Source organism: Antedon bifida, chromosome 4 (genome assembly GCF_963402885.1).
Source record: "Antedon bifida chromosome 4, ecAntBifi1.1, whole genome shotgun sequence".
In the NCBI taxonomy this organism is placed as follows: domain Eukaryota; kingdom Metazoa; phylum Echinodermata; class Crinoidea; order Comatulida; family Antedonidae; genus Antedon; species Antedon bifida.
In genome coordinates this window covers 8,055,624-8,073,227 of record NC_136229.1, presented here as the reverse complement: position 1 = coordinate 8,073,227, position 17,604 = coordinate 8,055,624, and the positions used below count along the sequence as shown (strand labels likewise).

Below are 17,604 nucleotides of genomic sequence, written 5' to 3'. Positions count from 1 at the left end.
ATAAAGAACAATGCTTGCCAGTGTTACAGAAAAATAAATGTCACAGTGCCCTCATTTGACTTATAAACTACACAAGTACTTTAAAGTACTGTACTATACTATAGTATCAAAGTACCTAATAGGTATAACACATTTCGCTGCTGGAGCTTGTATACCATGGAAATAAATGGCACTAGAAAATCTGTATTTCCATGGCAAAATATTGGTTCCTACTACTCCAAACACTAGAATTGTCGGTATTGATTGTTTTAGATTAAGCTGACCAAATGTTTATGTTATTTTTATGTACAGCGCTTTGAGTTTGTTTCTGTCATTATGAAGCGCTTTACAAATTTAATTTATTATTGTTATTATTATATAAAATGTAACATTGATTCCTTCTACCATGGAGGTATTGATTCAAGCATTCTAGCAGCATTGATTGAATGTTGTATAATCATAATATAATAATAATATATTGGGTCTTCTCCATGGCTAAATTGTAACACTTTATTGAATGGATGAGTAAACCCATCTTCACCTCATTTTATGTCTGTGATTTATAGTGTATCATGATCCTCTGTTCTATTCTATAAACTATTTTTTAATTGTCCTAAATTTATCACATTTTTATTTATTTATTTATTTAATCACACTCTTTTGTAATACAAGACCAGCCAATTCTGGCTTATGAGTTAATATATAAAATAATAGACACGGATGAAAAATTAGACACGGATAAAAAACATCAAATAAAATAGCTACTTTAAACAGACTTACTACACCAAACCTCATTCAAACTTGGAAAATTTATTATCAGGGGAGATTTTATAAAAGCATGGCCAAATCATAGAGGATGCTACATTCTACAATATATAGAGAAGGTGGTGTTAAAATATTCTCTGGCGATGTGTATACCAGACTATTTACAACTGGTGTGTTGGAATACATGTAGGTAGCACACTGTCTTTTCAGATGAGACATTAAGCTGTTGGTCCTTTGTACAAAATGGCTCATGTACACATTAAAGAATACAGTACACTCTTCGAAAAGAGTAGGGGACCCATTGTATTGCCCAATTCACCACCAGAAGGACCCTACCTGAAACGAGCCAAAGACTTAGTGGTTTATCCTTGGTCTAAAAATAATAACAAACAAACTCCTGTGATTATCAGGAAACTTAGGGGGTCTGAACAATATGATTCATGTTTTAATATGTATTATCCTTAATGATTTCTTTTATTACATTTTTTTTTAGTATAACTTTAGTTTCCGCAAGCTTTGGGCATTTACTGGGCCTGGTTTTCTTATGAGTATAGCATACCTGGATCCAGGGAACATTGAGTCTGATTTGCAATCTGGTTTTGTTGCAGAGTTTCAGGTTAGTGGAACAAACTATGATCGTAGTTTTGCTTTCGGTAAAAATGTTTTTGTTAATAAATTGTTTTATAAAATTCATTATCCAATTTCCATTTCAACAATTATTACTTTTCTTATTAAGTTGAATTTCAACATTAGCAATATTGGACAAAAATAATATTGATATTGGAAATGTTTATCCATTGAACAACTATACATTATTTTGCAAGCTAAAAAAAAAGAAGCAAAAAAAAAAAAGCAAATGTATTGTAAGAGAGAGAGAGAGTTTGTATGATTGTTCGTTATACAACTTTTTTCCTATTTCATGGAATTAAACTGGGAAGATGGTTTTAAACTTCATTTGCAACCCAGGGCATGTATCTTTGCTAATATTATAGATATAATAAATATACAGCACTAGTCCAATCTCTACAAAATAACAAGTAAATTTCAATATTTTCAAGTTTTTCTTAATTGCCTAGACTTCTCTTTTCCAAAATTGTTACAAGTCTCCATACATTACTTTGTTCAAATTTATGGTTTGTTATGTAAATGGCATATATACATCCATCTTATTTTAAAGAAACATTTTTGAGAAATTGCAGACTTAAAAAAGACTTTAACCTACATTTATCCATTATCATGAGTATTAGCATTTAATCATTATTTTCATTATACTAAATAATTCATTTATACTGTACAATTTATTTCAATCCATGTCATGCACTGTTTTTTTTAAACTTATGGTATAATTTCTAAGTAATCGTCATCATTGTTACTATATATTTTTTTGCTGTTTAGCTCCATTGTTGTCAAGTAGTCGTCAACTGTATCATCATATTCATCTATTGTTTTCTTTTCTTCACTTGTTTGAGATTCATTGGTGACATCAAAGCTATAACCACAATTAGAATTTGTAAACTGCCCAAAATGTTTGATTTTATTTGTCATTTTTCTGTTTTTCCTTGGTTCATTATTTTCTAGCTTGTTGCTTACTGATTGTCTACTTGTTGAAGGTTGATCATCATCATCATCATATGTAATGCTATAATAATATACATCTTCAAGTTGTTCTACTGTAGATGTATAAAATTCATCATCTGCTTGGTTGACTCTCACTGTTTCTGTCGGTCTACTTTTCAAAGATTGATAATCATCATCATCATCATCATCATCATCGTGAATGCTATAATATATGTTTTCATGATCATTTACTATTGTGTCTTTTTTCTTAAAATTACACATTTCATTTTCTGCTTGAGATATTATTACTTCCCTCTCTTTACTTGTTGAGGGTTGATCGTCATCTTTAATACTGTAATAAATTTCATTTTCAGATTTGATACATGAAGCTTCTTTGTCTTTATTAATATATATTTCTTGTGGTTCTGTTTTTTGCCTTCTGAAAGTTTTAGAAATATCATCAAGTCTGATAGAATATTCGTCATGTATTTTCTTGCGATACATGCAATAAAGGAATATGAATACGGCAAAAAGTAATGTGGCACTGCCAGTTAATATGAATAAAATAAAATAGATGCTGAAATTAGTTGTACCCGTACCATCTGCTGGTTTTGTATAACTTGCTAAATCCAATTCTACCATATTTGAGATAATCTGAGTATCTGTAGTCACGACACATTGTATAATGTTACCACCAGCTGACAATCCCTTAAAGCACCATTTATATTGATCAGCCAAGTATTCACCATTTAATGTCCAGTTATAAACCTTTTTGCCAGATCCACCGGTAGCTTGACATTCAAAGCAGTAGAAGCCAAAGTCTTTAGCTGTTGTATGTGAAGGTTTAATGTTTACAATTAATTTTTTTCTAACTTCTAATGTGAATGTGTAGCAGAAATATCCAAGTTGAATAGCATAATAACTACAGTAAAAGAATATGCCTTTTCCAGAATGAAACCCTTTCAAAGTCATATTAAACTTCAAATCATTGTAGTGATGTATGTTGTAGTTATTTCTTTGAATCCATCCAATTGTGACTTTACACACAGTCATGATCTCACAAGGAAATGTTACTTCCTCTCCCTCAATGATGTTTGGTATATCACAAGTTGTTACGCATTTTGAAGGCATAGATTCAGCATCTACATTTTGTAAAGGAGCCAGATGGTACCTACCCGCATCGTCTTGACATGTGTGTATTCCTTTATCTTGTTGCTCATTTAAAGATATGAAAAGCTCACATTTAACACCTTTAAGATCCTCTTCAATTGCTGTATGTTGTGGCTTCTGGTATGTTTCACTTGATTTTACTATTGTCACAATTACTTCTGTGTATGATATGAAAGAGTAAGTGCTGTTTTCTGCAATGTTATGTCTGAAAAGTAACAAGCTGAAAACTAGAATAATAAAGACGTGAATCACTAACATTTTGTCTCCACCTTTATGTCTATTACAGTCTATACTGCAGATATTCCTTCTTGTTTTTGATAATTACATAAAATTGAGATGGATGTTTTTACTTTTGTGGAAGAACTGCAAATAAATGCATTCGCAATCAGGAAATACATTGTTACTAAACTAGTTTTGCTTGGTTTATTTGCAATAAGGAAATAATATTAAAATGTGTAAAGGTAATTAGAAAATCTAGTTTCTAAATACAAGAAGAAAGCAGACTTATGAACTCTCTGTTTAAAGATTATCAAATATTAAATACATTTTTTTTTTTTGAACAACCAAAAAATAATATAAGCGAAACGTTTCGAAACCTATCAGAATAAAACCTGATAGGTTTCGAAACGTACTGTAAGTTCGCTTATATTATTTTTTGGTTGTTCAAAAAGAAATTTTATTTAATACCTATTCCACAACCAGATGAAATTCTTCCAACATTTGAGAGATTATCAAATACATAATATACAGAAACACAATTGATGTTCCTCTTAATGTTTTGTTAATCTTTAAATCTTGCTTGCGCAGCACTATTTGAAGCTAATTGATTATTATACAAATAATGAATGTTTATTAGCAAGTGATACCATGTGTGCAAGTGAGCATCCAATCAGAGACTGCCACTTTTAAAGATAACTAGTGTTCTGCATTTCGCCTTCCTAATTATCTTCTCTTGTATTGTAAAAAGATAAGATCATAACGTAATTGAATAAACATAAATTAACTTATCTCGTGACAATACCAAGGCTTTTAGAGATTTTGTTTTCAAAATCTTTTATGTGTGATTTCAGGTGAGACCTCTGTCTAGATGGACACCAAGAAATTTAGCAGATTTGATCGCAGGAATGCCAACATTGTCCAGGGTGATTTTATAAAGAGATTCAATGTCAATGTTTTTTAACTTTTGAGGTGTCCCAAACAGAATGAAGTTACACTTATTTATATGTGAAGATTTTATGTTTTCTACAATTAATTTTGATCTAACCTCGAAAGAAAAACACATATTTTCATTCTTGATTTCATAAGCAAATTTTTTTCGAAACTTAAATAAATTTATTTTAACCACCCACATCCAGACAAAGTCGAGATAAACAAGTTATATTACTATAAGCAGTAGATATAATATATATTATATATTAGCTTAATCAATTAATCGGATGTACTGAATGATCTGTTCAGCTGTTCACCTCACTGTACAGACAAGATTTATTTTTTTACTATATAAAAAATAAGTAGATTAATTATAATTACAGTACAAGCATTTAAATGATGTACTGTATTTCCTCAACCCTTGATTTTCCTAAAAATACAAATTTCCTTATTGAGTTCCTTGAATTCAACATAACAAAAAGAATCATTGTGATATTGGAGATTTTTTATTTTGGATCAACATTGAACTATACACTATTATATGCATTATTTTTCATTTTAAACAAAAACCAAAGTATAGCTAAATATTTAGAAAGTATACAGTGTTAATGAAACTAGTGTAATTAGTTATGTAAAAGTGCAGTCTCTGTGTACTGTACAAAATAAAAGTAAACGTTGCAATATGTATCATCCTTAAAAACTATTTTACAAACTACATAGCATTATTATATTCAAACATACAGTGCAAAAATTTGTCTAAAAAATCATATACATTGAATGTAGTTAGTTATTATTTTGTAATATATTAACTATAATGTATTGTAAATTCAAATATAATATGTTATAATGTAACATTAACAAGTTATAGAATATTTTTATCTTAATTTCCTTTTTCTACTCTATATTGTTGTGTACAATAATTAATTGAATAGTCATAAATGGGTTCACCCATACTTCTAATACCATAAATATTCACAATAAAAAAACAAATTCGTTTACAATTTTATCTTAATTGTGCGCATGCACAGATTTGCTATATTAAATGTATGCAATGGCAAATTTCAGTAAATCATGCGTAACTTCTAGAAACTTTTCGCAGTGGTATATAGAATGGTCTTATTAGTTTCTTAAATTTCAATTTTCACTACACTATTCCAGACATTTTATTTAAGATTCAAGAACAAAATACTGAGGGGCTTCGTTTCTGTTACCATCTTCTCTGTTGCCATATTCTTCATTGCCATTTCCACTGTTGCTATCTTCTCTGTAACCATCTTCTCCGTTGCCCTTTCCTCTGTTGCCATCTTCTCTGTTGCCCTTTCTTCTGTTGCCATCTTCTCCGTTGTCCTTTTCTCTGTTGCCATCTTCTCCGTTGCCCTTTTCTCTGTTGCCATCTTCTCCGTTGCCCTTTCCTCTGTTACCATCTTCTCCGTTGCCCTTTCCTCTGTTGCAATCTTCTCCGTTGGTCTTTTCTATGTTGCCATCTTCTCCGTTGCTCTTTCCTCTGTTGCCATCTTCTCTGTTACCATTGCTTATGTTGCCTTCTTCTATGTTGTTAGTTTCTGCATTTGTTTCTTGATTGACATCTGCAATGACATAGTCATTCCTAGGAGCATCTTCTGTATCAGTAACTGTATAGTAAATATCCTCATCGACTGTTGTGGTGTGTGAAATGCCTTGCAAAGTTGTATAATTTCTTTGCTGTGCTATGAACTGTTGAGGACTTTTGTTTCTTTTTCGTAGGTAAAGTAAAACAATTACAACACATAGTAGTATTGTGGTTGTTGTAGCCAATGTGAATATTATATAATAAAACTTGCCATTGTTATCTTCATCATTATCATCTCTTTTGATTGACTTGGCAGTTGTATAATTTTGTACATTGAATTCTCTCTCATCTGAGTCATTCTGAGTATCAGTACTCACCAGACAATTGACAGTGTATTTACCAGCAGACAATCCATTAAAGCACTGTTCATTGTTATAGCTATTGTTGTAAGCAACTACCTTTTTTCCATCTAGTTCCCAGTAATAAACTTTTTCGCCAGAACCACCCGTAGCTTCACATTTAAAGCAGTAGAATCCAAAGTCTCTATCAGCTATACATGAAGGTTTGATGTTTACAATTAATTTAGGTTTAACCTCTAAAGTTAATGTGTAGCAGACATAAGAATAATATGAAGTAACATAATTACAGTAAAAGAATATACCTTCTCCAGGATAAAAACCTTTCAATGTTATATCAAACTCCCTTCTATTGTATATCTCTAGGCTGTGGTGACGATCCCTTTGGATCCATCCAACTGTAATTTGACACATATGTTCATTCTTGATTTCACAAGAAAATGTTACTTCTTCTTCCTTAATAATGTTTGGTAATTCACATGTTAATATGCTTTCATACTCATTGTTCAGATCCTTGTAAAAGTTTTGTGAAGGAACCAGATAGTATCTGTCATCATCATCTTGGCATGTGTGAACACCCTCATCTTGTTGTTTATTGAAAGATATCAACAGCTGACATGTGACTGTTTTTAACTTCAGTTCCTTACCTTCTTTTACTTCTGTCGGTGAAAGCTGGTATGTTTTACTTGATTTTACAATTTCCACAGAATGCTCCCCATATGTTTCATATTTAAAATAATAAGGATACTGTACAAAACTTTCTTCTGCAATATTGTATCTGAAGAGTAACAAACTGATGACCACTAGAGTAATGACATTAAGGAATGACATCATTTGTACTTTAGATCTACTGTAGATCAGCTGTAGATATTCCTTTCTGCTCTAAACTGTGGCAGATAGTGTAAATGTTTTGCAATAAGGAAATAAAATAAAAGCAGATTGCAAAAAGTGTAAGGTTTTGTAAACAGGAACTAATCATGAATGTCTTAAAATGTGGTTTATGATATTCAAAGACAGAAATAATTACTGCAATATGAAGTTTAATACGGGTAAAACATTGGTAAAACATATTAATCCTTGCATTTGATCACATCACATGCATTGATTTATTAAAAATGGTTGTCAATACAAAATGAAATATCCAAGTATTTGATGTACATGAACGTTAGGCATAACGAAAAAAAAGACATATATTTCTTCTCTATGATTAACGTTTTCTGGCACTCGAATATTACGTTTATGATTTGTTTTCATTTGTTTCTGTGTAGGGTGGGATGGTTTGTTATTGTGTAAATAAATATACATTTTTTAATATTTTTATTTGAGTCATCCAGTTATTTTTTGGTGGTTTTTACGCTGCTGCTCTAGCCCGCTATGTCACAAGAGATGGCTCATTTATTAGATGAAAGCAAGCAGCAGTAGTGTAGTAGTAGTAGAGTAGTAGTAGACACTGACATTTTTGCGAAATAGGATTCTGAACTATAATTTATAGCTACCAGCTGCTGGACCCAAAAAACGTCTGGGAAAAGAATCTAATGGTTGAACGACAAATCCCAAAGCATTTCTGGTATCAAAACAGTCCATGAAAGTTTTTGTTTGTAATAGGATACTTCATACTTGAAGTATCTAGGCGTGATGAAGTGACCCACAGACTTGACCTTAGCAATAAAATAAACTAAATTGAGTCTGTGTTTCATATCAAAGTTATTCACTTCTGTAACAAAATTCACATATAAAAAGAGAAAAGAAACATTTAATTATAACTCAAAAACCATTGTCTGACAGACAATTGAAGTATTTTTTGCTTTAAATTACTTTTTTTTCAGGTAAAATAACTATTATGTGACAATAAAATGACACATTCAAAAACAAATTTGAAATAAAAAATATTTTTCAGAGGGACAATATATCTTTAAAAATGTTTTTTTAAAGAAATATTTCTTGTTTATTTTCGTTTTGGTTTCCTTCCTTGTTGGTTTTAGGTATCATCTGGTAGTCTAATTCATACCATTTCAGTCTAATTCATACCATTTCAGTCTAATTCATACCATTTCAGTCTAATTCATACCATTTCAGTCTAATTCATACCATTTCAGTCTAATTCATACCATTTCAGTCTAATTCATACCATTTCAGTCTAATTCATACCATTTCAGTCTAATTCATACCATTTCAGTCTAATTCATACCATTTCAGTCTAATTCATACCATTTCAGTCTAATTCATACCATTTCAGTCTAATTCATACCATTTCAGTCTAATTCATACCATTTCAGTCTAATTCATACCATTTCAGTCTAATTCATACCATTTCAGTCTAATTCATACCATTTCAGTCTAATTCATACCATTTCAGTCTAATTCATACCATTTCAGTCTAATTCATACCATTTCAGTCTAATTCATACCATTTCAGTCTAATTCATACCATTTCAGTCTAATTCATACCATTTCAGTCTAATTCATACCATTTCAGTCTAATTCATACCATTTCAGTCTAATTCATACCATTTCAGTCTAATTCATACCATTTCAGTCTAATTCATACCATTTCAGTCTAATTCATACCATTTCAGTCTAATTCATACCATTTCAGTCTAATTCATACCATTTCAGTCTAAGTCATACCATTTTAGTCTTCCGAGAATTTCCATCAATAATCATACACTAATAATGATAAATTACTAATAATGCTAGTAGGCCGAATTAATTATTAATAATAATAATTCATCTTCTTTGAGCAGATGTTCAGCATGCTATGCATACCTCCTGTGAGTATTGACTAATCACAAATGGTCTTTTGTCACATCTATAGAGGGTGAATAACAAAATGAGGGTGCAAACGTTATTTGCCACACGCAAATTACACAGTCAATATTAAACTCCTCGAGAATTTGCTGGGTTTTGTATGTTTAATGACCAGGACACGATAATCATGCGAAAATTACTCAGTCAATATCATCATACTCGACATATACGATTTATGATCCTCGCAACGGTAGTCATGTGATGCAGTTTCGACTAATCACGTTCACGTATTTACTATACATAGGCTATCTAATAAAAGCTATAAACACACTCAACCATATAAACAGTTTAATTTAATTGCACACAAATTGACAAATTTTTTTTTATTGACATTTCTTTGCAAATATAAGTGATTTGTTGTAGTATAATGCAAATTATTTATAATATTGCAGCATTTCATACTGCCCTCTAGAATGCGAAAGATGTTTTGCCCACTGTGCCAATTATTAACCTGTCCAAGCATCTTAAGGCAAAACCCACATTATAATTATATTTTACTATTTTACATTAGTATTAATTACTATTCTCAAATTATTATAATCAGCAATTTACAGTATGTATTACTTTATTTGTAAATGTTTGAATTATTACAATTGCAAATACAGTAGGTAAACATAGAAACTGAAGCAAACTCAGATATCATTTACATAAATTTTAAAGTACAAAATAATTAATATTATTAGTATAATTATTATTCTCAACATTTCTATATTATAAATACTCAACAACTTATACATATTAATGCTATGTTGCTGTATTAATAAACTGAAAATTAGTAACATTCAAATTAGTTAATTAAAAGAAAAGAATTAGATCAAATATCACAATAATTAACAACAACTTATAATCAATTATTGAAATAAAGCTGTCACTGTATAAATATCGCAAAGTTAAAATGATGGGCGTACAATGGAAAACCTGTAAAAACAATGTACAAAGCAATACAAACACAACAAACATAGAAATCAAAATTGAAACTTAAATACATTTATTTTCCCACCCACATCCATGCAAAGTCAAGATATATATATATATATACAATATAAATAGTACATATTTTTTATAATTATATTACATTGCCATAACTTAGCTTAACTTAATCAATTTATCGGATGTACCTGAATGATCTCTGTTTAAAAAAAATGATTATCACTGTGAGATGATTTTTTTATATACAACTACAGAGTGTCTATGATGCATAATATAAATAGTTCAGATAACAAAATATATATTATTTGTAATTGTATTTTTATTCAAGAATATCAAACACGAATTTAAACACGTAAATTAAAATAAAGTCTTCATTAATTTTTCCGATAACTTTGTTATTGGGAAAGTAAGCTTTCATTCCGACATTCTTTTTCTGGCACATACTTTTATACAGTAATTATTACTGTATTAAAAGTTGTTCTCCAAAAATGTTGTTAATTATAACAAAACTATTGTATAAAAAATATGCATGCTTTTCTTCTATACATTTAAAAGCAAAATGTTTTTCTAAATAATGATACAGTTCAAGATATACTGTACATAAAACTAATCAAATCAAATCAAATATAAATAATAGTATGAAACATTTTGACAGTATATATTATAACAAAATAGTGAGGTGCTTCAGTATTTATGTTGCCATCTTCTCTGTTACCATCTTCTCTGTTACCATCTTCTCTGTTACCATCTTCTATGTTGCCATCTTCTCTGTTACCATCTTCTCTGTTACCATCTTCTATGTTGCCATCTTCTCTTTTACCATCTTCTATGTTGCCATCTTCTCTTTTACCATCTTCTATGTTGCCATCTTCTCTTTTTCCATCTTCTATGTTGCCATCTTGTCTGTTGCCATCTTCTATATTGCCATCTTCTATTTTGCCAACTTCTATGTTGTCATTATCTATGTTGCATTCTTCTCTATAGCTTTCTTTTATGTTTCCTTCTTCTCTATTTCCATCTTCTCTGTTGCCATTTTCTCCATTGCCATCTTGAGTGTTGTCAACTTGTCTGTTGCCATCTTCTCTGTTGCCATTTTCTCCATTGCCATCTTCTCTGTTGCCATTTTCTCCATTGCCTTCTCGTCGGTTGTCACCTTGTCTGTTGCCCTCTTCTCTGTTTCCATCTTTTTCATTTTCTCCATCGTTAGTTTCTGCATTTGTATTGACAATGTCATTCTCAGCAGCATATGATATATCATTAATTGTATGATATATGTTATCGTCTGCCATGGTCTGTGAACCTCCAGAAATGCCCTGAACATTTGCATCATTTCTTTGCTGTTCAGGAGGGAGTTGAATACCTTTGTTTTTTTTCCATAAGTAAAGTAAAACCACACATAGTAATATTATAATTGGGGTTGCTATAGTTATTATGTATATTTTGAAATAAAACTTGTCATTGTCATCTTCCTTGCGTTCATTCTCATCATCATCTTCTTCACCATCTTTGGTTGTCTTTGACAATTGTTTGATATGTCTTACACTGAATTTCATCTCACCTGAGACACTCTGAGCATCAGTACTCACCAGACATCTGACAGTATATTCACCAGCTGACAATTCATTAAAACATTTTTTATTTGTTTCACTATTATCATCATCACCCCAGCTTATTTCATTTACTCTCCAGTTATAAACTGTTTTGTTGGATCCACCTGTCACATGACATTCAAAACAGTAGTATCCAAAGAATTCATCTGTGCTATGTAAAGATGTGATGTTTACTATTAGCTTTGGCATGACCTTTAAAGTTAATGTACAGCAGACATCATAACCGGCAGTATATTTTATACAATAAAAGAATATACCTTCTTCAAAATAAAAACCTCTTAAAGTTATATCAAATGTTGGTTCACTGTAGATTTGTACGCTGTGGTGATGCCTTTGGATAGGACCATATAGTATTTGTTTTTACATTAAATGCAGTTTGCGACCTTGAATTTGATCTAAAAAACGTAGGGAATGGGAAACACTTTTATTGCAAAGTATTTTAAAGTGTCGCAGAATGAACAATGCGAATGGGGTAGGAAGACATCACAAACAAAGACATACTTTTATATATTATTATTAATGAATGACACTCAACTCCTTTTGTTTTCCTTTTTCTCGTCTTTTTGTATTTGTTTTTGTTCCCGTTTTTTAAGTGTTGAGGGCCTGATGCATGGTAGCCCTGGCTGTTTTGAGTCACCCTCATTAAACAAAGTTTAATAAAAAAAATAAAATTGACTTTATTAATACTATACAACATTTACAGTAAATAAAGTCCAATATTATATTTTGTTATACATCAATATTTAATCATTTTTGTTTAGCTTAAAAAAACAAATTAGTTAAATTGATAACATTGCATATGAAATTATTATTATTATTATTATTATTACTTGTATAGCGCACATTTATACAACATTTAATTATAATCAGCGGCGCTTCACATCAATTAGTATCGTAACATTGTTTGAAATATAGTGCTTTTAAATGTTTTTTAAACTGATTATAGTCGTCTAAGTGTTTAATGTGACTTGGTAAACTGTTCCAAATTTTGGGTCCTGCTACGGCGAACGAACGGTCAGCAAATGTCTTTCGTTTAGTTCGTGGGATTGTCAGGTTATAATTGCTGGTGCTTGAACGAGTACTGCGAGAAACATTCCGCACAGTAAGAATATCTCTCAGGTAACTTGGAGCGGAACCTTTAAGCGAACGCCATACAAGACACGCTATTTTGAATTGACATCTATGAGACATCGGAAGCCAGTGCAAGGATCGCATGGCGTTAGTTGCACTGTCATACCGACCTTTCCTGACAATTATTTTCGCAGCTTGGTGCAGTAACCTCTTCATTGGAGCAAGGGTATTAGCAGGTAGACCATAATACAATGCATTGGCGTAATCAATATGTGACAGCACGAGCGATTGAACTAGTTGTTGGCAAAGGTCCTTGGAGAGAAATTTGCGAATTTGACGAATATAGTATAAATTAACAGCTATCGTTCTGCATTTATCGCGTATATGGTTCTTGAAAGATAGCTGGTCGTCGATATTAACACCAAGGTATTTTACAGATGAACCACGTGGTATTCTGTCCTGACATACGATGATATGATCTTTCTCGCATTTCAGGAGTTGAGCTCTGCTTCCCAATAGTATGAACTCTGTTTTTTCACTGTTCATTTTTAGTCTGTTGGACTTCATCCAGTCGTTGATGGATATGAGGCACTCTTGTAATTTGGTGATTGTATTTACCATACTAGAACTAGAATTTGGATTAAATGAATCATACACTGAGTGATCATCGGCATATCCCATCACAGAAATATCAAACTTACTGATGTGATCTTGTAAAGTGCTGGCATATATGGTGTATAGAACTGGACCGCATATACTACCCTGAGGTACAGAGAAGGACAAATTGGCTGTCTCCGAGTTAGTTTCGCCGATTGTTACGTTGGCAAATCGAGGACGAAGGTAAGTATCAAACCAGTTCAATGCCGCATTGGCCACTCCGAATTTGTTATGCAAAACGTTGAGGAGTACTTCGTGGTCCACTGTGTCGAAGGCGGCTGACAAGTCTATACATACCAGCGCAGTCACCCTTTGCAACTCCATATTCCAGAGTACGTCATTGGTTAACTTAACCAAAGCCGTCTCTGTGCTAAAACCTTTCCGATAGGCAGATTGGTACGCCGGTAATAAGGTATTGTTCTCAACATAAGCTATGAATTAAATATTAATAATTGATTATTGTTTTTTTTTTATTAGCTATACAAAACATTATACACATAAAGAAATTTGATATTTTTATTGGTTGTATAGGAAGGAGCTTGAGGAATAATAAACAAGATGTTTGTACTGTACCATCATCGTATCTTTGTATTTGCACAGTTACAATAATCAAGATAAAGATTTGATTTGTTATATTGTTAATATAATTTAATAATGCAATTCTTATTTCTGTTGCTCGCTTATGGGAGAGGGTGGTGTACCCATTTTTAAATGCATGTATATGTCCATAGGCTTCAGGTAGTCTTCAGCATCCAATGATTCCTTGATTTGAAGTTCTTGATATTCAGTTGAACCATTTGTAATGACCTCAACATGGTTTGCAATTGTTGATTTATTATCTGTTGACTTTGACCTTTGTCTGTTTCTTTTTTGTAGGTAAAGTAAAACAATTACAACACATAGTAGTATTGTAGTTGTTGTAGCCAATGTGAATATTATATAATAAAACTTGCCATGACTATCTTCCTTTTTTATTGACTTGGTTGTTAAATAATTTTGTACATTGAATTCTATTTCACCAAAGACAATCTGAGCATCAGTATTCACCAGACACTTGACAATGTAATTACCAGCGGGCAAGCCATTAAAGCACTGTTCATTGCTGTAATTAACCAACTTTTCTCCATCTAGTTCCCAGTAATAAACTTTTTCGCCAGAACCACCCGTAGCTTCACATTTAAAGCAGTACAATCCAAAGTCTTTATCAGCTGTACATAAAGGTTTGATGTTTACAATTAATTTAGGTTTAACCTCTAAAGTTAATGTGTAGCAGACATAAGAATAATATGAAGTAAAATAATTACAGTAAAAGAATATACCTTCTCCAGGATAAAAACCTTTCAATGTTATATCAAACTCCCTTCTATTGTATATCTCTAGGCTGTGGTGACGATCCCTTTGGATCCATCCAACTGTAATTTGACACATATGTTCATTCTTGATTTCACAAGAAAATGTTACTTCTTCTTCCTTAATAATGTTTGGTAATTCACAAGTTAATATGCATTCATCATTATTGCTCACATCCTTCTTATCTAAGTTTTGTGAAGGAACCAGATAGTGTCTGTCATCATCATCTTGGCATGTGTGAATACCCTCATCTTGTTGTTTATTGAAAGATATCAACAGCTGACATGTGACTGTTTTCAACTTCAGTTCCTTACCTTCTTTTACTTCTGTCAGTGAAAGCTGGTATGTTTCACTTGATTTTACGATTGTCACAGAATGCTCCCCATGTTTTCCATATTTAAAATAATATGGATACTGTACAAAACTTTCTTCTGCGATATTGTATCTGAAGAGTAACAAACTGATGACCACTAGAGGTATGACATTAAGGAATGACATCATTTGTACTTTTGTGTGTACTGTAGATCTACTGTAGATCAGCTGTAGATATTCCTTTCTGCTCTAAACTGTGGTAGATAGTGTAAATGTTTTGCAATAAGGAAATAAAACAAAAACAGATTGCAAAACATGTAAGGTTTTGTAAACAGGAACTAATCAGCAGCATGTCTTAAAATGTGGTTTATAATATTCAAAGACAGAAATAATTACTGCAGCAATATGAAGTTTAATACGGGTAAAACATTGGTAAAACATAGTAATCCTTGCATTTGATCACATCACATGCATTGATTTATTAAAAATGGTTGTCAATACAAAATGAAATATCCAAGTATTTGATATACATATATTTCTTCTCTATGATTAACGTTTTCCGGCACTCGGATATTACGTTTATGATTTGTTTTCATTTGTTTCTGTGTAGGGTGGGATGGTTTGTTATTGTGTACATAAATCTACATTTTTTTATATTTTTATTTGTGTCATCCAGTTATTTTTTCGTCTTCCTGGTGGTTTTCACGCTGCTGCTCTAGCCCGCTACGTCACAAGATATGACTCATTTATTAGATGAAAGCAAGCAGCAGTACTAGTAGTAGAGTAGTAGTAGACACTGACATTTTTGCGAAAAAGGATTCTCGACTATAATTTATAACTACCAGCTGCTGGATCCAAAAAACGTCTGGGAAAAGAGTCTAATAGTTGAATGACAAATCCCAAAGCATTTCTGGTATTTATGAGTCCCATGACATTATATAATACTGTAATTCACTGTCAGATAATCATTGAATTATTATCAAAACAGTCCATGAAAGTTTTTGTTTGTAATAGGATACTTTACACTTGAAGTATCTAGGCCTGATGAAGTGACCCCCAGACTTGACCTTAGCAATAAAATAAACTAAATTGAGTCTGTGTTTCATATCAAAGTTATTCACTTCTGTAACAAAATTCACATTATAAAAAGAGAAAAGAAACATTTAATTATAACTCAAAAACCATTGTCTGACAGACAATTGAAGTATTTTTTGCTTTTAATTACATTTTTTTCAAGTAAAATAACTATTATGTGACAATAAAATGACACATTCAAAAACAAATTTGAAATAAAAAATATTTTTCAGAGGGGCAATATATCTTTAAAACTGTTGTGTCAATAAGCAAGCAGCGTTTTTTGTAAGAAATATTTCTTGTTTATTTTGGTTTCCTTCCTTGTTGGTTTTAGGTATCATCTGGTAGTCTAAGTCATACCATTATAGTCTTCCAAGAATTCCAAAAGAAATCCATCAATAATCCTACACTAATAATGATATATTACTAATAATGCTAGTAGGCCGAATTAATTATTAATAATAATAATTCATCTTCTTTGAGCAGATGTTCAGCATGCTATGCATACCTCCTGTGAGTATTGACTAATCACAAATGGTCTTTTGTCACATCTATAGAGGGTGAATAACAAAATGAGGGTGCAAACGTTATTTGCCACACGCAAATTACACAGTCAATATTAAACTCCTCGAGAATTTGCTGGGTTTTGTATGTTTAATGACCAGGACACGATAATCATGCGAAAATTACTCAGTCAATATCATCATACTCGACATATACGATTTATGGTCCTCGCAACGGTAGTCATGTGATGCAGTTTCGACTAATCACGTTCACATATTTACTATACATTGGCTATCTAATAAAAGCTATAAACACACTCAACCATATAAACAGTTTAATTTAATTGCACACAAATTGACAAATTTTTTTTTATTGACATTTCTTTGCAAATATAAGTGATTTGTTGTAGTATAATGCAAATTATTTATAATATTGCAGCATTTCATACTGCCCTCTAGAATGCGAAAGATGTTTTGCCCACTGTGCCAATTATTAACCTGTCCAAGCATCTTAAGGCAAAACCCACATTATAATTATATTTTACTATTTTACATTAGTATTAATTACTATTCTCAAATTATTATAATCAGCAATTTACAGTATGTATTACTTTATTTGTAAATGTTTGAATTATTACAATTGCAAATACAGTAGGTAAACATCGAAACTGAAGCAAACTCAGATATCATTTACATAAAATTTAAAGTACAAAATAATTAATATTATTAGTATAATTATTATTCTCAACATTTCTATATTATAA

The 17,604-nt window shown here is 31.3% G+C and overlaps 2 protein-coding genes across 8 annotated transcripts in view; one reads left to right on the top strand and one right to left on the bottom strand.

The window, feature by feature from the left end:
* LOC144840128 (natural resistance-associated macrophage protein 2-like) overlaps window positions 1–17,604 on the top strand; it is a 46,362-nt gene that overhangs the window by 9,350 nt on the left and 19,408 nt on the right. For all 7 annotated transcript variants that reach the window (XM_078695807.1, XM_078695805.1, XM_078695804.1 and 4 more), the window contains one exon: window positions 1,238–1,360. In XM_078695807.1, coding sequence (XP_078551933.1) covers window positions 1,238–1,360 — 123 coding nt within the window. The remainder of the gene's footprint in view (window positions 1–1,237; window positions 1,361–17,604) is intronic.
* Window positions 4,192–17,604, bottom strand: part of LOC144840127 (cytidine monophosphate-N-acetylneuraminic acid hydroxylase-like) — a 136,606-nt gene continuing 123,193 nt past the window's right edge. Inside the window, exon 16 of the mRNA XM_078695799.1 lies at window positions 4,192–4,202. The gene's annotated coding sequence lies outside the window, so the exon portion shown is untranslated. The remainder of the gene's footprint in view (window positions 4,203–17,604) is intronic.